Below are 18,772 nucleotides of genomic sequence, written 5' to 3' on the forward strand. Positions count from 1 at the left end.
ACCCCGCGACAACTGCCGAGGCGAGAGTGGGCGGTCCCGTTCGCTCGGCTCTGGCTCCGCCCACCGCCGCTCGCAGAAGGCCCGGGCTGCCCTCGGCGCTGCCGCCCGCGAAGGTCTCTGGAGTCCGGCGTTCGCTGTGGGCAGCCCCGCGCGGGGCTTGGCAGGGCTCGGCGCAGGCGCAGTCAGCGCGGGCCCCTGCCGCGGGCTCAGGCGCGCGGGTTGCGAGCGGCGGCCGCCATGGACGACGAGGAGGAGACGTACCGGCTGTGGAAGATCCGCAAGACCATCATGCAGGTGAGCCCGCGCGGTCAGGGCGGCGGCGGGCGCAGCTCGGAGCTTCCGGGCGCGCTCGGCGGGTGCGTCCCGGCCTCTGCGGCCCCTTCCTGTGCGGTCCCCACGCGCTCGGAGGCGCCGGGCCGCGGCCCTGTCCGTCCTTCTCCGCGGTGACGTCATCCGGCCGCGCCCCTCCCGCCCCGCCCTCTGAGCCCGGGGGTCACCCGGCTGGTGCTCCCTGCAGCTGTGCCACGACCGCGGCTACCTGGTGACGCAGGATGAGCTGGACCAGACGCTGGAAGAGTTCAAGGCCCAGTTTGGGGACAAGCCGAGCGAGGGGCGGCCCCGGCGCACGGACCTCACGGTGCTGGTGGCCCACAACGACGACCCCACCGACCAGATGTTTGTCTTCTTTCCAGGTGAGGGTCGCGTGGGTCCTGGGTGGCTGCGTGACCCCTAGGAGTCCGCAGCCCTCGTGCAGCCATCCAGGGACGGTGTCTACACCCGCCCTCCCGAGTGCCCAGCCTGCTGCGCACGGTGCCACGGGGTGCTGATGGGAGCCCTGGGTTCTGTTCCCCGCTGACTGTTCGTTCAGTGCAGCCGGATTGTCGCAGGCCTCCCGGGGGGCCCAGCCCCCTGCCCAGAAGCAAGGGCGTCGGAAACCTTTGCAGGAGGGACCCTCCTGGTGCTCGTGCAAACAGCGTCCCCGTGTGTGGGTCGGCCTGTGGCAGGGCCCTCCCTGGAGTGGGCCCGGGGCGCCCGTGTGCTCCAGTGGGCCACAGAATGGGACTGAGCGGCCGTGCTGGTCCACCTGGACCGCCGCGACTGGGCGCCGCAGACCGGGCGGCTTCAGCAGCAGCCTGACCTCTTCCGGGGCTGCAGGCAGGACGTCTGAGACCAGGGTGTGCACGGGGCTGGGTCCCCCTGAGGCCTCTCCCTGGCGTGCCGGTGGCCGTCTTCTCCATGAGTTCCCGAGGTCGTGCCTCTGTGTGTCTGTGCTGTTGTGTCTGACTGAGGTCCATCCTGACAACCTGGTGGAATCTCCTCTTTAAAGACCTCAGTTCCAAGTACGGTTGCACCCGAGGTCTCGGGGGTTAGGATTGTAACACGGGGATTCCGTGGGAAACAGCTCAGTCCCTGACGCTGCCCGTCAGGTGAGCAAGGGTCCGAGGGGAGTGCTGTGATGGGGCAGATGTGGTGCACCACACGCACCCGTCCTGGCAGCAGGCACCCAGTTGCTCACCTTCCACCAGGCTCAGAGGGTCCCGCAGGTCTTGGCCCCTGTACTGTGGTGAGCGTGAGGGTTCCCACCGTGGCTGTGCAGGGAGGGGGTTTGGTCCTTCAGGTCAGCTGCTTCATCTGGGGATTCCAGACATTGCACCACGTAGGTCCCCAGATTCAGCTTCCAGGGAGGGATCCACCAAGTGGGTAGATGCAGGGCACCCATCAGCTCCGTGGGGGCTGGGGGGGAGGACTGGCACCCTGGTGGGTTCCCTGGGGCCCTAGAAAGAGGGAGCTGGTCCAGAGAGGCACTGCTACACCTTGGCAAGGTCAAGCTGGAGCCCGCGCGCCTAGCAGGGTGGAAGTGAACGAGCAGGTGAGTGAGCAGGGCCCTTGGGGCAGGAGGGACTCTTGCAGTGTAGACCTCGTGTGTTCTGTCCCCAGAGGAGCCTAAAGTGGGAATCAAGACCATCAAGGTGTATTGCCAGCGGATGCAGGAGGAGAACATCACCCGGGCCCTCATTGTGGTACAGCAGGGCATGACTCCCTCCGCCAAGCAGGTGGGCACGCTGCTCGTGTTGGCCGCACGTCCTCATGGGCCCCAGGATCTGGGGATCTGAGAAGGAGCGGCTCTCCCGTGTGGGCAGAAGCCAGAGCAGGGAGGTGCCCTGCATGGGTGCCAGCATTCCTGTGGTTAACAGGTCCGAGGAGGGGCTGCTGTTTGGGACGGAGGGCCAGCTCTGTGCGCTCGTCCCTGCAGGGTTCTCTACGTCACACCAGCACAGGGACAACTGCAGGAGCATTTTGTTAGGTGTCACAGTTTGTGTCGGGTGGTCTCTTCCTCCCAGAGGAGCCTTACTGACCTGACACGTGGGAACCCCCTTTGGCTCCCACCTGCCCTCAGCCCCTGGGAGAGGTGGGGTGGCGGCGTCTTGGGCCTTGGCTGTGCGTGAGGGTCAGCCTCTCTTTCAGTCCCTGGTTGACATGGCCCCCAAGTACATCCTGGAGCAGTTTCTGCAGCAGGAGCTACTCATCAACATCACGGAGCACGAGGTGAGGGCCTTAGTGGGGGTCTGCGGGAGGGGAGGCTGGACGGCTGGTGAGGTGGCACCTGCCCGAGCACAGGGAGGGCCTGGGGACGCACCAGGTGCCGCTGCTCCCACTTTGTGGGGAGGAGGAAGCAGAGCCGGAGTCTCAGTGAGGCCCTGGGCACTTGCCAGGTGTGCAGTCAGGCAGCTGGGGGGCAGGGGGTGGGGTCTGTCCAGGGGCCCCTGCACTCTCCAGGTTATACCCCCCCAGGCGCCTGCAGGCCATAGCTCCTTCCCCCCAGGCGTGGAGTCAGGAGCAGGGTGGGGTGGCAGCTGGGACCCTTGGGTGGATGGTTGACTCCAAGGAAACAGCCTGTGGCGCTCTGCTCCCCTTTCCCGTGTGGGGGCGCCGTGGGGCCTGTCACACCCACAGACTCAGTTTCCCCTCTCGACAGCTGGTCCCAGAGCACGTCGTCATGACCAAGGAAGAGGTGACAGAGCTGCTGGCCCGATAGTATCCTTCAGCCCATCCCCTGGGACCCCATTCCCCCGCCCCCAGGCTCTGCCCCTCCCCCCCCCCCCCCCCGTTTTTTCCCTGACTGAACGTCTCAGCAAACTCCGAGAGAACCAGCTGCCCAGGATCCAGGCAGGAGACCCCGTGGCTCGCTACTTTGGGATAAAGCGAGGGCAGGTGAGAAGGTCCACCCCGGCTCCCATAGAGCCGTGGCCCTCAGTCCTGCGAGCTCCTTGCCCGGGCCCCGCTGTGAACCCCTACTCCAGCCCCCACCTCGCACATCCGCAGGTGGTAAAGATCATCCGGCCCAGTGAGACCGCGGGCAGGTACATCACCTACCGGCTGGTGCAGTAGCGGCTGGCTCAGGTGAGCTGCGCCCTGTGGCCGCGGGGCCCGGGCGGGGAGTCCGCGCCTCCCTTTTGGGTGCAGGAGGGCCTGTGTCTGTCCTGGCAGTGAGCCTTTTCTTCCTGTTCTCCTTAGTCGTCTGTCACCTTCCGGGGGGCGCGGAAGTGGCCCCACTTCGCACTCGGCTGGTCTCGGCCCGCAGCACAGACATGACGCCTGGTTGTGCCGCTCCCTCCCTCCCGGCAGCCCAGAGACCATTGGGGGCTGTGGCCACCATCCCCACGCTGCGCGCCGGGTGGCTGGCCTGCCCTGTGGGAGCCACGGCCCTCAGGAACCTCACTGCTGCTTCTGGGTGCTGAGCCCTCGCTGGACCTGGCACGAGCTGCCTCCAGGGGGGACGGGAGGCCACAGGGAGGCTCGCAGGTGGCTGGTGACAGTGGTCCTGGGTCAGGTTTCTGGCCGCCCGGCACTGTGCTGTCACCGTGCCCCGTGGGTGGCCCTGAGGTCTCTGTCTGTGAGCACACACCCCGCAGCAGGGAGCCAGTCGCTATTTGATGTTGGGCGTTTATAAAAATTAAAGGTGTTTGAGTAAACAAAGCGGCCTGTGTGAAGAAACGAGCCTTGCGGTGAGTGGCCTCGCTCTAGGCGCTCGACCCTGGGCCGTCGCCTCTGCGACGGTGGCTGCGTTCCGTCTCGTGCCTGGGAGGCCTCGGGGTGGAGGGGGCACGTGAGGCGGCGGCGCTGCGAGGCTTGCCCGTGGCTCTCCTGGCCCCGTTCCCGCATCAGCATTTGGGGTTGGGTTACCCGGTTTCCCGGATTGTGTCTGATTTCAGAAAGAAAGCCTTCCTGGTCCGGGGTCGGGGGTTTGTGTGTTGCCGATCAGCTGAGCTGCGACTGGCAAACCGCGCGGCGCACCATCTGTGGCCCTTCAGCACCGCCTGTTCTAGAGCTGTAGGGATCGTCGTCTCCCCAGAAGCAACCCTGGCCCCATCAGCAGCCTCCCCCCAGCCCCTCTACTCCTCCCCAGCTCCCAGCCTCCCCAGCCCCCTCCCCGTGCGTGGACGAGCCGGTCCTGCACGTGTCACATGCGTGGACTCCCACCCCACGGGGCCTCCTGTGTCTGGTTCCCTCCCTGAGCGTCAGGGACTCAGGGTCCGTCCCCCGGGCAGCGTGTAGGGGGGGGCCTCGCTCCTGCTCCGGGCTGGGACGTGCCCATCTGGGGGACGCCCTGTAGCTCCAGCAGAGGGTGCACACACTTACTCACAGGCAAGTTTTGTGTGGGGGTGTGTTTTTATTTTTTTCCGGGGTGTATCTAGCTGTAGAGTTGTGGGGTTGCACGGAAGCTGGTTGCCAGCTGGTGGAGAAACCACCGGCTGTTGGGCGCGACGGTAGCCTTGCGTCCTGTTCCTTCACCCTGGCTGCACTCGCTGCCGGCCTCTGGGGCGAGGTGCAGCCTCCCTGTCCTTGTGACTCTTCCCCGGTGACTAACAGCGTGAGCAGCGCTCATGTGCCCAGAGGCCACTGACTTGTCATCTGGAGAAAGGTCTGCTCGGAGCCCTTGTGTGGCGTGTAGTCGGGCTGCTGACTCCGTCCCCCCGGCATGCGTCCACACGTAGGCGTGCAGGCCCCTTATCACGTGACACTTGGTGGAAGTGTGTTCCACGTTTTAGATTTTTTATATATCTGTTCGTAAGTTTGCTGCGTTGACACTTTGCCTTAAACTCTGGGGTTGACTCCTGGGCCTGTATGAGCCGCTGCACGTTGCTCTCAGGCAGACGCAGATCCCGATAGTCTCTTGAGTAGCCCGCGGTCGTCCTGGGTGAGTGCGCGGGGAGGGGGCTGTTTCAGGGCCCCCCTCCTGCGGAGCCACCCAGGTGTTAAACGTCCTCCTTGGTGTGTCTAGCAGTGGTGCACATGTCCCCTGCCCCCCCCCCCCCTTGGCCAAAATACAGACAGGACAGATCCCACTCCCAGGAGGTCCCCAGAGGCAGCCCATCCACGGAGGCAGGAGGTGGTGAGAGCCGGGGCTGGGGCAGGGGGCGTGGGGTCAGTGCTTCCTGGGGACGGGGCCTCTGTGTGGGGAGGTGGAAGGTTCTGGAGACGGGTTGGCGGGTGGGGGGGTACAGGGCGGGGTAAGTACTTTGTGCCCTGAGCTGCACAGTCGGTAAATATTCTGTACATCTTAACCGCAGTAAGGAAAAGCACGTTGGTTATTGGTGTCCTCCCCGCACGGTGGAGTTTTAAGTGTGTTTTGTTTGTAAATGAAGGAAGCTACGCGTGTTCTCTGTGTGTGAGAGAGACCACGTGTCACTGCAGCAGAGGGGCTGGCACGCCATGTGGGGTCTGGGCGGTGTGACGTGAGCCTTGGCCGTTCTTCAGGGCGGACTGTGGATCGGCTCAAGGATTCCCCCTTTTGCCTTAGGTCGGGTTTGCTTTCCCTCTGCAACGGCCGTCAGCCTGCGCCTCTGTCCCCGCCTGCCCCCCAGCAGCACCTGGCTTTCCTTTGGGAACTCACCCCTTTGCTACGTGGGGACCAGAGCTGGCCTCTCGCTGAGCGCCGCCTGTTCCGGGCCCCCGCGGTTGGCCAGGTTGGGTGGTGGTCTGACGCCTGCCTTAGGCTTTCTGGAAGGGGCACCTCCTCCGTGGGTACTGTGGATTGAGGCGGGGGAGCCCCAGGCCCCTGTGACGTGCTGTGAGCCTGGTGGGGCCAGGCCTGCAGCTGGCCCCAGTCAGTAAACTAGAGGCCCCTGGTGTGCGGGGCCAGCCCGGCTGCAGAGGGACGCCTTCGTGGCCCGCTGCCCGGCTGAGCACAGAACAGTTCCATCCGTTCGTTCTTGGGACTTTTTTTAAATGTGTATTAGGCCGGCCGATTTGTTCCGCGAGGGGCAGACGATGGGTACTTTCAGCTCCGGGCCAGGTGGTCCCTGCGGCACTTAGGGCAGCGGGGGCGCAGGCACACATGGGCCAGTGGGCACGGCCCCGTGCCCTTAGCGTCAGGCTGCTATTTGATGGCTCAGTGACCTTTTCTGGATCCTTCTCAGCTGCTGCGGGGCAGCGCGGGGGTGAGCTAGCTGTGCAGAGTGCTATGACGGGCGCTGCTGCTGGTTCCCTGAGCTGGCCTGTGCTGCCCGTCTGGGGCGCCCTCTCCCCAGCTGCTCTTGGCCTGATGGCTGGGACTTCACCCTGCGTTCCACAGCGGATGAAAACTTGGGTCTTCCACTGCCGAGCTGTCCCTGGGTCTCCATGACCAGTCCAGCTGCGGTGAGGGCATAAGGCATTGGGGAGGGTCCTCTCCTGCTCCCGGCTCAGGGTTTGCTCGCTTGGCCACAGCTCTGAGGCTGTTTGGTGTAAATGAGATTCACACTTGGGTCGCTCGGGCACATGGGCCACATTTCCAGGGCTCTGCAGCCACACGGGGCTGGTTGCCGCCCCGGACAGCCTGTCATCTGGAAGGTTTCAAGGAGCAGCGCAGGGCTATAGGTTTCTACCAAGTGCTGCTTTGATGTCTGCATGCCCGGCTGGCCTCCTGGGCCGCCTGGGCCCACATACCTAAGGGGGTTCCCGCGAGAAGCTGAGATCGTGATGACAGGCCTCTGCATCCCCATCCCGCCCCTGAAGACAAGATGGGCTCAGGTTAAAAATTTTATTTTAAGCAAAATCAATGCATCTGTGTAGAATGTACATCGTGACCCAAGACAGACCCCACCCCCCCATGTGCCTATACCCCAGGGGCCCCAACTCGATTTCCCAGGGCCCCTGGGGACTTCCCGACGCTGCCACCTGGCCCCTGCTGTCTGGCCTCCAGGCTGGCCCCGCGGACCCGGCCACTCAGCGGGGCCTATGTGGCTCCTCTGTCCACACGGCTGAGACCACTGGAGAGGAGGACTCCCCGGCACGCAGGCAGACACGGGGCAGGCCTCGGGCTTGCTCCTTGCTCCTGGAATCTTCTGGAAAAAGCAGCCAGAAACCCCCTTCCTGCACTGGGCTGGCAGGAGGAGGCCTCACAGTGACTGGTCATGCACGGGGACGGGAGCCAGACACAGCCGGCACCCGGCCCTCGGCCCCTGGACTGGCCTGCCCAGCACCCCAGCTAGACAAACTCCAGCTGTCTGTCCTGCCCACTGCCTGCTGCCACCTGCCCAGTGCAGAGCCTCATGGTAGGCAGCCGGACCTCGGCCACGTTGTTGCACTGGTTGGCGTTGTACTCCGAGAGCTGCTGGGCCAGGCCCTCCCCGTCCCCGTCCCCGTCCCCGTCCCCATCAGCGCTGGCCGCGGCCTCCAGCCGCTCCTCGCTGCCGCTGCGGCTGCCCTGGCCCTCTTCCACGCTGGTCTCGCTGCCCTGCTTCTCCAGGATACTGAGGCGGTGTGCGGCGCCCCTGGCCGCCGCTGCCAACAGGTCTGAGGTCTCCTCCACTTCAGAGTCCGAGTCGTTGGAGGCCACCTGGTATTCTGCGAAGTCAAGGAAGTTGGCTTATGAGGCAGGGTGGACAGACGTGTCGAGACCTGGGGGTCCTGGGGTCCACGGCCTGACACGCTGTCACCCTCCCCAGGCCCAGCTGCCCCCTGGGACCACCCACCCGCAGCAGAGGGCTGTTGCCGTGGTCCGGGTCCCCACCCACTGTGGTGTCCACAAACCCCTCCAGCTTCTCTGCTGCTGCTGGCACGGGTCGGACAGGCCAGCCCTCCGTCGGAGGAAACCCCACAGGCCGCGCGGCGTCCAGGCACCTGACCTGGCCCCGCGACGCCGCGCTGTCCACCAGCCGCCTGTCCCCACCACTCACCTGGGCCCCCTTCTGCGGCCTTCTGCAGTGGGAAGCCGGTCCCTGCACTCGCCTCCGGGTGGGGCGTCTGTGCCGCCGCCTCGGCCCGCTGCACGTACGCTTCCTGCAGGGGGAGCGTGGCTCAGGCAGGGCCCAGGGTCCCGGCCACCCCTGGCTCTGCTCTCTGTCTCGTAAATAGACTAAAAACTAAAAACGCCAGGCGCCCGCGAGGCTCAGTTGGTGAAGCAGCCGCCGCCGGCTCCACTCAGGATCCTGGGGGCCTGGGATCAAGTCCCCTGCTTCGGGCTCCCTGCGCCACGGGGACTCTGCCTCTCCCTTGGCCTCTGCCGCTCGCTCTCAGGCCGATAGAAGCCTCGTGATGTGCGTTATAGGCAGAATAATACGAAAAAAGGGCCTAAAACTTGTCAGCACCCCTGCAGCTGCATGTATGGTGACACTGCGTCCTGTGCACACGGGCTGAGCTTGTCCCTCTGGGCAGCAGGCCGCGGCCCATAAGGCTCGGGTCCTGCCGTGTGGCCCCCAGCGTGTCTGCCGCCCCTGCGCACCCGCAGGCCCCAGCAGAGGGGACAGGAGCACAACAGCGAGACACTCGGAGGCCAAGCAAGCAGAGCTTGTGGAGGAGCAGCCAGGTGAGGAGGTGCAGTGGAGCCAGCTGGGCAGCAGGGCGCTCATGGGCTCCAGGGCAGCTGGGGAGGCGGGCCACACGGCCTTTGCACCCGCGTGAGCCCCCAGAGTTGAGCCCGCCGTCTGTCAGTCCTTTGCTTGTAAGATACTTCTGGGCCCCCTGCTGACCACGCCGCTGAAAGCGAGCCTCACCGGGGTTTCCTGTCTCCGTCGCGGCCCCCACGGCGCGGCCCCCACGGCGCTCACAGAGCCCGCCCCCCTGCTCGGAGTGGGCAGCCCTGGGGCCCAGCACCGCCCTCACCTCGGGCCCGTCGTCGAAGACCAGGCCATAGTGGGCGATGAGGGTCTCCACGACCCGGGCCTGGTGGGGGTAGTCGACCAGGGAGGACAGGGACACGGTGGCCTCGGTGGGCCTTGGACGCAGCAGCGTGGGCCCAAACACAATGCCCAGGTTCCCCGGAGTCATCTTGTTGTCCTGCTCCACCTCCACGATCCTAGGGTCACGCGGACACAGGGGCAGCCATGAGAGGCCCCTCGGCCCCCCCAGGCCTCCAGCCCTGATCCCGCCGCGCTGGCCCTCACCTGCGCAGGTGCCGCAGCAAGTACTGCAGAGTGGCCCGGTTCTCGGGGGGCAGGTCCCGCAGCAGCTCCCGCAGCCGGCCCGCCATGGCCACAGCCGCAGCCTCGCTCTGGGCGGGGTCCGCTCGGCCCCGGGTGGCCGCCTTGGCCTCAGCCTCCGCCTTCAGGCTGTCCTTGGCCAGCCCCACGAGCTCATGGTACAGGCGGAAGGAGATGAGCGGTTCGGGCAGCTGCGGGGCGACAGGTCGTGTGGGGTCGGCGTCCCCCACCCCGGCCCGGCTCCCTGCTCCCAGCCCCAGCCCACCGGCCCCACCTGCCGCAGGTAGAGTTTGAGGACGTTGCTGATATCGTGGGGCAAAGCCTGTGACAGCTCCACCAGCTCCTTGCCGTTCTCGAACGCCTGGCACAGCTTCTCCACGCGCGTCTTCACCCCGTTGACGCGGTAGATGCCCTGCGGGGGCTGCGGTCAGCCTGGCCCCCCCCCCGCCGCGCCTGCCCCCCGCCCCCCGCGGCGCTCACCTTGGTGTGCAGCGCCCGCTGCTCGATCTCGCAGACGCACTTCTTGATGATGAAGGGCACGCCGTCGGGGGTGCTCTGGGCCGCCTGGCCGAAGTCCTGGCCGAACAGCTGCAGGCGGCCCTGGAGCTTCTTGTGGCCGCACTGGATGGCCAGCGTCTCCAGGCACTTCTTGTGGCAGGCCAGGCAGCACTGCGGCCGGCGGGCGCCCGTGAGCCCCCGCTCCCCGCCACGGCCGCTGGCCCACGCCCCAGGCCTCCGCCCCGACACCCGCCGCCCGGAGCCCTCCTCACCTCCTCACACTCGGCGCCCTGGAAGTACACGTAGCTGTTGCACTCCCTGCACTTGGCGGGCGTGCGGAGCTTCCGCAGCCGGTGGGTGCGGGCGGCCTTGGACAGCCCCACGTGGCGGAAGGGCCCGCTGGGCAAGGCCACCGGCAGCTCGGGGCTCATGCCGTTGAGGTCGGCTGCGGGGGGCCGGGTGGTCAGGCCGAGGCCTGCTGGCCGGGCTCCCAGCCCCCCTCTCCCCCCCCCCCCCCCCCCGCCGGGGTCGGGCCCTCACCCTGCTCGAAGGCAGCCGCCCCCGCACTGCCCTCCGGCTCCACCAGCTCCTCGCTGGACGACATGGTGCCGCTGGACGACATCCGCTCCCGCTTCTTAAAGTCCCCTGAGCGGGAAACGGGCGTCAGGCGGCCGGACCCTCCCCAGAGGGCTCACCCTGCTGGACGTGCGTGCCCAGGGCCCGGGCAGGCCGCGGGAGCCGCTCACCTGAGCCAGGGCTGGGGTCCAGGCTGCCGTCCGAGTCTGACATGGTGGTGGGCCACGACTTGTGCACCTGGTGTCCGCGCCCTCCTGCGGAACGGGGCGTCTCCAGTGGGGTAAGGGGCTACGGGGAGGCCGCGCCTGCCCCGCACCCCTGCCCGGCACTCACCCCTGCGCTCCTTGGCCAGCGCCCCATCACTGGGCCCACCGTCCTTCTCGGGGCTGCCCGTGGCCTCTGTCGCCGCGGCATCGCCGACAAAGCTGCCCTTCCGCGTGCGCATGACGGGGGACCTGGTGGGACAGGCAGGTACGGAAGCCTCGGCAGGGGGCTGCCCCGCCGCCCCAGGCGCGAGCGGGAGGCCGTACCAGGTGTTCATGGAGGCGTAGGGCTCAAAGTCGTAGCGCACGTCGGGCTCCTCGCCGCGCTGCAGCTGGCCCACGTGGTAGGCGTACTGCTGGCCCGGGTCGTACAGCTTGCTGCTCTCGCACAGCATCTGGAAGTGCACGGGCAGCGGGGCTGTCTGCATGTGCATCATCTGGTAGTAGGAGATGGTGGCCTGCGGGGGGGTGCCGCGTGTGAGCCCCGCCACGGTGGGGCCCGGGGGCACAGCCGACAGCCCCCCAAAGCCACCAGCCGTGGGGACGTGGGGCGCGCACCGACTTGATGGTCTGGTCGCTCTGCCGGATGACCTCCTGGATCTGCCGCAGCACCGTCACCTTGGTGTCCTCCAGCTCCTGCTTCTGCGTCTTGGCGTCGGCCACACACGTCCGGTAGGTGGCCATGGCTTCCTCCGCCTGGACGGGCCGGGGTGCACAGGGACGCGTTGGCGCGGCGCCGCCAGAGCAGGGCGGCGGGAAGGCCCTGGTGCAGGATGCGCCCCGCGCGGTGGGAGCCGCGGCCCCTGGGCTGGCCCTGCCCGCCCCACCCCGTGGCGCGCACCTTGTTCTTGGTCTCCTCCTCCAGACGCCGCCGCTTGTCCAGGGTCTTGGAGGCAGCGGCCCCGGGCCCTGTGACCGCCTGCTCCTCCTCGGCCTTGGCTGCCAGGAGGCGGGCCTTGGTGTGGTCGTCACAGCGCTGCGTGTAGCCCTGCTTGGCCTTGCGCAGGTTGGACTCGGCCTCTTGCTGCAGACGTGGAGGTGGGGACGCCAGTCCAGAGCCATCCTGGGCCGGGCCGGGGCTCCCGCCACATCCTGACACCCGCCCCCCAACGCGGAGCTCGCAGCTCAGCCTCCCGCGCATCTCAGGGCACAGCGCGTCCATCGGGGTGACAGCGGGAGAGGAGGCAGGCACCCCTGCAGTGGGGCCCTGGGGGGACCATTCCAGCCCCCGGCGCCCGCCCCCCACCCAGACTGGCAGCCACGCTTCCGTCTCTCACTTCCCCTCGCACAGAACAGCGAGGCCGCCCGGCAGGAAGCCAGGCACCCTCAGGGTTGGCAGGAAGAGCACTTGGTCAGAAACCAGGGGGCCTTCTGGGGGCCACACCTTGCAGCCGACAGACCGCGTCAGACGCTCAAACATAAACGAGCGACAAGACAGGCAGAGTATTTGAAAACATTGGGTGTGGGGAGGCCTTGAACACAGGACAGGAAACCCAGGAACCATGAGAAAGGCTACAGCTGCCGCTCACAGCTCTCTATCCAGCTAAACAGGCCACAGGTAAAATCAAAAGTCAAAACTAAACCCGGGGTGGGGGGTGGTCTATAGGTCACATCAGCGAGGGCTGGTTCTCTCATATGTCAAGAGCTCTGGCAAATCAATAAGGAATAGGCCACGGTCCAATCCGCAGTGAGCAAAGGACAGGAAATGAGGGCTTGGAGAATGGAAGCGGCAGCAGCTCAGGAGAGGCTCTCGGGCTCTCACCGCCCCCCCAGCCGGCCCGCTTTGGGCACGTGTTGGAGAACACCACGGACCCAGCAGCGAGCAAAATGTCCACGGGTAGGATCTAGTGAAACGGGCCAAGCGGCCTCCACAGCTGAGCACCCGGAGCCCACAGACAGGGTCGAGGCCGCGGCACGAGGCTGGAGCAGAAGCGCCAACGCGGTCAGCCCCGCGTGCACAGACGGAAGCTGCCGGGAGGGCCGGGGACGGAGGGCCGGGGACGGAGGCCCTTCACCGCAGGCCGTGCCAGCGGAGCTTTGGAACCGGGAAGGAGCAACGCGAGGGAACCTGGCGCCCGCGGGTGGCCTGCGAGAACCTGCCTCCCCCAACCCAGACCCTCCGTGCGACGGCGGGGGGCGGGACGCGTGTGTGTGCACCCCTTCCTGCACAGCTGGGCACCTCGGCCCAGAGTGGGCACAGGAGGCCACGGCGCCCTCCCCACGCCCCCGCCCCCGGCGTACCAGCTTCCTCTGGGCACGGTGCCACGACTCCTTAATCTCCTTCCTGCGCTTCTCGTGCTCGAGCCGCCTCACGTTCAGGGGCTGGGGGCACAGGCCGTGAGCCGGGGACGCCCTGCGCAGCCCGCCGCCCCCGCCCCCGCCCCCCGCCGGCAGCCCACCTGCACGAAGGTCTGGTTCTGCAGCGTGGCCACTGCCTGCATCAAGCCTTGGCCAAACTCCAGGTCCTGGTCCAGGGCCAGGGAGTAGATGGACTGCAGGGGCATGTGGGGCTGTGGGGCGGGGCCGGCCGTCAGGGGGTGGCCTGCGGGCTGCGCACCCCCGCTCCCTCAGCTGCCCTAGGCATCCCCCCCCGGGCCCCCACCTCCTGCATGACGCTGTGCCGGTAGTTGTGCATGATCTTCTGCAGGCCTTTGACAAAGTCCATGTCTGCGGGCGGGCGGGGAGCCGTGTGAGTGCAGGGGTGGGGGGCTGGGCCCCCCCAGAGCCCCCGGGGGCCCCGCCTACCCAGCGCCATGCGCTTCTCCAGGTAGCCGGTGAGGTCCTTCATGTACTTGGCCACGTTCTTGGCGTACTGCAGGGCGGCATCCACGCCCCCCTCGCAGCGCTGCAGCAGCATGTCCACCTCCTCGGAGGGCAGGCAGCCTGCGGGGCACCCGCTTAGCCCGGCCCGGCGCCCCAGCCCCACCTCCTGCCCGCCGCCCCCACCACGGCCCGCCATCGGCCAAGGGGGTGCTCACCCGCGTCACCGTCTTCGGCGCTGGCGTCGGCCCCCTCCGCCGCCGGCCCGTACTGGTGCTCCACGGTCTGCAGGGCAGACTCAGGTGAGGGCCCGCGTGAGGCCCACCCACCCCGGCGCAGGACGCAGGGCCGCCCCGTGCTCACCTGGCTGGGGTCCCCGGGGGGCACGGACAGGAGAGTCGTGCTGTCCACTTCCCCCATGAGGTACTCGGACACGCTGCAGGGCGGGGAGGGGTCAGGCTGGGAGACCCGGGGCCCGCCCCCGCCCCCGGCCCCCCGGCCCCCCGCGGTCCCGCAGCGCTCACGTGTTACCGAAGGACACGGCCATGGTCTCCAGGGCCTTCTCGAACTCCTCCTTGTCGGACTCGTTGTTGCTGCACTCGTAATGGAAGCCTGGGGTGGGCGCAGGGACGAGGGGCCGCTGGTCACCCCGCGCCACTGGTCACCCCGCGCCACTCACCGGGGGTGCCGTCCACCAGGGGCAGCGCCACGGCAGGGGTGCCTGTCAGATTGCCGCGAGCCCTCCAAACACCCTCCAAGGGTCCCTTCCTCCAGGAAGCCCTCCCGGCCTCCCGCTGACCTCTGATCCTGGCGATGAGGGTGCCGGCGGCCGTGAGGGTCTCCATGGTGTTGAGCAGCGGGTACTTGGTGATGATTTGGCGCATCACGCGGAGGACCTCGCCCAGGCACTCGTGGGCCAGCCCCCGGCGGGCCTCCAGCAGCTCTGCCGGGCAGGGCGCGGTGAGCGGGAGGGAGCACCCGGCCAGGGCCAGCCGCCCGCCCCTCCCCGGCGGGGAGACCGAGGCAGAGGCGGGTGGGGCCGGTCGCTGTGGGCCCCCTGCTGAGGCCCAGGCCGTGGTGGACGCAGCCCCTTCGCTCACGACACTATCCGGGTCGTCCAGACAGCACACACCTGTGCTTCAGGTGGCCGCCCTGGTGCCGCCCTCCTCCACGCACCTCTCCGGCCCTTTCCCGCCACGGCCCTGACCGCTCAAGGTTCCGGCCAGCCCTCCGCCTGCCCTGCCTGCTGCGGTCATCTACTCCCCCCTGGCAGCGGCCCCCAGAGGCCCCCAGAGGCCCCTGCCACCATCATCCCTGTTTTGCAGATGGAGAAACTGAGGCACACCCGTCATTTCTCAAAGATGAAAAAAAAGATGGAAAGCTTTCCCATCTACACTGGCTCAGAAGGCACAAGAACTCGTGTGGAGGGCCCGGCTCAGCCTTGTCTCCAGGGCAGTGGGGAGCCATAGAAGGTGCTAGAGCAAAGCAGGGCTGAGGTCACATCTGTGTCTAGGAACGGGGCCTTAAATGCTCTGCACAGACACTATTTTTTTTCCCTAAGACTTTATGTTTAAGTGACGTCCACACCCGGTGCAGGGCTGGAACTCACAACCCTGAGATCAAGAGACGCAGGCGCCTCCGACTCAGCCAGCGGGGTGCCCGTCACCCGCCCTAAGGAGACGAGTGCGAAGCAGCAAGCGCCAGATGCGCCCCGCTCGGTGGAAACACCGTAGGAACGCGGGGAGGGAAGGGGAGGGATGGACGGCCGGCTGGGGGCCAGCCTCGCCCGCGCCCCGACTCCCCGCCTGACGGCCGGTGCTCCAGGGCACAGCGGGGCCTGAGAGCCCTGAGGCCCCTGGGGAGACCCCAGGGACGGCGGGCCTCGGCCCTCCACGCCCACCTGCCCAGGCCCCGCGACCGCCCGGGCCGCAGATGAGACACCTGAGGCCCGGGGAGGGGCCCAGCAGAGGAAGCCCCGCGCTCAGCCCACATCCTCCCGTCCAGGTGGCCCAGGGGCAGGAGGGCCCGCTGCGCCCCAGCCCCCCGCACATGCCCCGGGGCGCAGCCCGCCCAGGCCTGGCCTCCAAGGAAGCGCGGGGATCGGAAAGGAACCGAGATTAGCGCGTTTCCCCAGGAAGCGGCTGTGTCCCCCGCCCGGGCCAGATAACCCTGGGGGGCCCCCACCCCGCCACGGGGCCAGGCCAGTGGGGGCCGAGCGCCCAGCCCGGCTGGGGCCCCTCCGACCAGGGGGGGCCCTGGGGGCAGCAGGTCGGGGTGCCGGGCTGGGTGCTGGGGTGCGGCCTCGGGGGAGCGGGCAGCAGGCCGCGCACGAGGTGCCAGGGACAAACAGGAAGCAGATGAAAATAACCCGGCAGGAAGCGTGCTGTCAGCGCCGCACGGAGGAGAAAACGGAACCGCCGCCCCAAAGCCGTCACGGCGGCGGGCACACGCCGCGGCCCTCGCGGGCTTCTGCCACCTCAGCCTCAGCCGGCGGACCTGGCCCACCTCTGCCCCGACGCCCTCTGGGGCTGCCCACTGGCCTCACGAGGACACCGGGGACGCCCCGAAACCTGTCCCCAGGGGCATCTCCGTGTGTGCCTCTGAGCCCCCGTGACGTCCCTGCGCCGCGGCCTCCCGGCTGGGACGTGTCCCCGAGGGCCTGGCCACAGCGGCGTCGCCCCCCGGCCCCCGGCCGCCCCACGGGGTCGGAGGGGCGGTGTGTGGCCCCGCCCCCCAGGCTCCGGTCCCCGCGCTTCTCACCGTCACGCAGGACATAGTCCCTGAGCTTCTCGAGGCTCTTGGCCAGGCGGCCCACGTCCGCCAGCAGCTGGGAGATGTCCTCCCCGGAGTCGGGCCCGGGCGCGTCGCCGGGGAGCTCGGCGGGGCTGGCAGTGGCCAGCGGGCTGCGGTGGCCCCGGCCCAGCGTCCAGGAGCTGGCCCCGGGCAGCGGGAAGCCCGCGGCGCTCGCATGGCGGCTCAGGCTGGTGGGTCGCTTGAGCGTGCCCGTGGCCTTGGCGTTGGCGGCGGTGCTCGGCGGCTCCGCGCTGGCCCCGGGGGACGCCGCGTCGGCCCCATCCTTCCTGGGCAGCTCCTGGGGAGGACGGGCGAGCCGGTAGCCAGGTACCCGGCCCCGCGCTGCCTCGGCTTCCCCACGGCTGGCGGGGGTGGGGGGGCTCTGCAGGGTCTCCCGCGGACCCCACGGGGATCAAAGGCCAAAGGTCAGGGGGCCGAGATTTGGTGCCCTGCCCCACCCACACCTGTTACCCAACATCCTCTTCCCCAGAGCTTTCACAAACAACGGTCTCTGCCCAAACCACAGCCAGGGGTGGGGCCTGTGAGGGCATGGGGGAGGGGCACCCCACTTCCTGGTGGGGTGGGGTGGGGAGGGTCCCGGGGGTCCTCGGCCCTGCAGCCCCCTCCAGGCTGCTGCAGACACACCTCCGCGCAGGCGAAGATACCTCTGTCTACTCCCGTGCCCCCGAGAGTCCTGGGGACCCTGAAGTCCTCGAGCACCCCCAAAGCTTCTCGACCTCCAGGCCCCACACCCACAGGTCCCGTGTCGTGCCCTGCTGCCCTGTCAACCTTCGGCCCCGAAGCTGCGCTGTAGCTGTCACACCCGACAGCACCCCTGGCCCCAGGTCCCCTGAGCCCTGCCCTGTGGCGCCCCAGCCTGGGCACCCTCCCGCCCGCCCCCCGGCCCCTCGGCCAGGCGCTCGGGGGAAGCAGAGGGCTCCTACCGTGAGCCGAACGCCGGGCTCCTGGCCTGACCTGCGGGCTCCGTGCCGTCCAGCCCGGCAGGGGCTGTAGCTGGTGGGAGCCCCCCGCCAGCGGCCCCGCATGGAGCTGCTGGGCCCTTGGCGGCAGGCGCACGGCGCACCCCTGGGCCCTGGCGCCCGCTGTCACGCCCAGGCCCCCGCCCGCGCTGCACTCCCCGGAGAGGCTCACTCACCCCCAAGGGCTGTGGGCTGGGGCTTCCCGCCCGGTTCTTTTTCGAGATGGAAGGGGTTTTCATGAGCTCCCGCTTCTTCCTGGAGAACATGGTGGGGCCTGGGCCCGGGTAGGCGGGCTGGGGTCGGGCAGGCGGGGGTCCCGCTGCTGAGCTCTCAGCACCGCCTGCTCCAGGGCCACATTGTCGCCGGCCACCCCCTCCCCAGCTGTCAGCCCCACGTGACAGGCCCGGCCCTCATTGGCGGGCCCTCCCCCCCACAGGAAAAGGCCTCCCGAGGCAGTGCCGGTGACGCAGGCCTGCCCCCCACCCGCCCTGGCCGCAGCCTGCCCCTCCACGCAGTGGGCTTCACGGTGGGGTCCCAGAGCCCACCCGCAGCTTCCACTTTCAGGGTGCGTGTGCTGGCGGGGGTGCCCGGGCCTGGCACTGCTGGCCTGGCACGCGGGGCGGGCACACGGCAGGTGACACTGCGGCAGGCGGTGGGGATGCAGACCCTCAGTCCGGCACACCGGATGCAGCTGGGAGCGTGCGCACACGCGTGCACGGCGATGCGCGGGGACTCGGGCAGGTGTCGCCGCCACGAAGCTCACAGGCAGAAGGGACGAGCCAGGGCCTCTGTCTCAGACCCGGGGTGCGGCCTCCTGCTGTCCAGCCCTGTCCTCCCTCCCGGGGCACACGGCAAGGCCCCAAGCACAGCAGGGCCCTGTTCCCAGGGTCCAGGAGCACACGCAGACCCGCCACTGACAGGACGCTGTGGGAAGCATGCGCCGCCAGACCTGGGGACTCCGCCTCCCCGCCCCCCAGCCCCCACCCTCACCCTCCCCGACGCCCCGCTGAGCCTGCCGGGAGGGGCGCATAGCAGGGCATAGGGCTGCAGTGTGCAGCTCCCCAGGCCCGGGTCCGCCCGCAGACGCAGCAGAGTGCGCCCTCGAGGACCCTTTGCCCAGCACGCAGGGCTCTGGGGCCTGGGCCCAGTCAGGAGGCCGGAAGTCTGGGCCACCCCGGGGCTCCTCCAGGCCGCCCAGAACATCCCCAGGCCTCGAGCTCGTGCCCACTTCATGGCCAGGCACCCGCGGGCACCGCCCTCACCTCCAGACCCACGTGGGTGCTGAGGGGCCGCGGCCAGCAGGCTCCCGGCCACCACGGAGGCCCCGCAGCTGGGCTCCAGCGGGCCCCCAAGGCCCCAGGGCGGCCCGCGAGGAGAGCCGTTGTGGACCTGCGCGCCGCCGGCACACGCACACGCACACGCAGTTGCACGCGCGGAGATCTCTTTATTTCCTCCAGGGCAACGGTCCTCCGAGCGGCCGGCCCGCCCCTGCCCTCCC

The 18,772-nt window shown here is 68.6% G+C and overlaps 2 protein-coding genes across 7 annotated transcripts; one reads left to right on the plus strand and one right to left on the minus strand.

The window, feature by feature from the left end:
- The first annotated feature begins 160 nt into the window (after nucleotides 1–160).
- On the plus strand, nucleotides 161–3,978 carry POLR2E (RNA polymerase II, I and III subunit E). 2 transcript variants are annotated; one of them, XM_038568033.1, is made up of 8 exons: nucleotides 161–294; nucleotides 518–692; nucleotides 1,939–2,054; nucleotides 2,467–2,547; nucleotides 2,978–3,036; nucleotides 3,135–3,213; nucleotides 3,325–3,402; nucleotides 3,517–3,978. In XM_038568033.1, exons 1-7 carry the CDS (start codon nucleotides 238–240, stop codon nucleotides 3,388–3,390), a joined length of 633 nt encoding a protein of 210 aa, XP_038423961.1. In that variant the 5' UTR covers nucleotides 161–237; the 3' UTR covers nucleotides 3,391–3,402; nucleotides 3,517–3,978. The 2 variants fall into 2 exon arrangements, with proteins under 2 accessions (XP_038423961.1, XP_038423960.1); XM_038568032.1 differs by lacking the exon at nucleotides 3,325–3,402.
- A 3,032-nt stretch (nucleotides 3,979–7,010) lies between these two features.
- Nucleotides 7,011–18,662, minus strand: ARHGAP45 (Rho GTPase activating protein 45). 5 transcript variants are annotated; one of them, XM_038568034.1, is made up of 23 exons: nucleotides 18,537–18,662; nucleotides 17,451–17,548; nucleotides 16,262–16,592; nucleotides 14,301–14,444; nucleotides 14,026–14,113; nucleotides 13,865–13,937; nucleotides 13,720–13,786; nucleotides 13,487–13,624; nucleotides 13,344–13,408; nucleotides 13,141–13,251; nucleotides 12,983–13,063; nucleotides 11,583–11,765; nucleotides 11,300–11,437; nucleotides 10,812–11,199; nucleotides 10,649–10,732; nucleotides 10,443–10,547; nucleotides 10,175–10,347; nucleotides 9,885–10,073; nucleotides 9,679–9,816; nucleotides 9,369–9,595; nucleotides 9,088–9,280; nucleotides 8,163–8,265; nucleotides 7,011–7,830 (listed from the first exon to the last, which is right to left on the minus strand). In XM_038568034.1, the coding sequence occupies exons 2-23, from the start codon at nucleotides 17,538–17,540 to the stop codon at nucleotides 7,472–7,474; spliced, it is 3,468 nt and encodes a 1,155-aa protein (XP_038423962.1). In that variant the 5' UTR covers nucleotides 17,541–17,548; nucleotides 18,537–18,662; the 3' UTR covers nucleotides 7,011–7,471. The 5 variants fall into 5 exon arrangements, with proteins under 5 accessions (XP_038423962.1, XP_038423963.1, XP_038423966.1 ...); XM_038568035.1 differs by having other exon boundaries at nucleotides 17,451–17,567; nucleotides 18,537–18,568; XM_038568038.1 differs by lacking the exon at nucleotides 18,537–18,662 and having other exon boundaries at nucleotides 10,812–10,933; nucleotides 11,009–11,136; nucleotides 17,451–17,665.
- Nucleotides 18,663–18,772: the final 110 nt, after the last annotated feature.

The sequence above is a fragment of the Canis lupus genome, chromosome 20, assembly GCF_011100685.1.
Source record: "Canis lupus familiaris isolate Mischka breed German Shepherd chromosome 20, alternate assembly UU_Cfam_GSD_1.0, whole genome shotgun sequence".
NCBI lineage: Eukaryota > Metazoa > Chordata > Mammalia > Carnivora > Canidae > Canis > Canis lupus.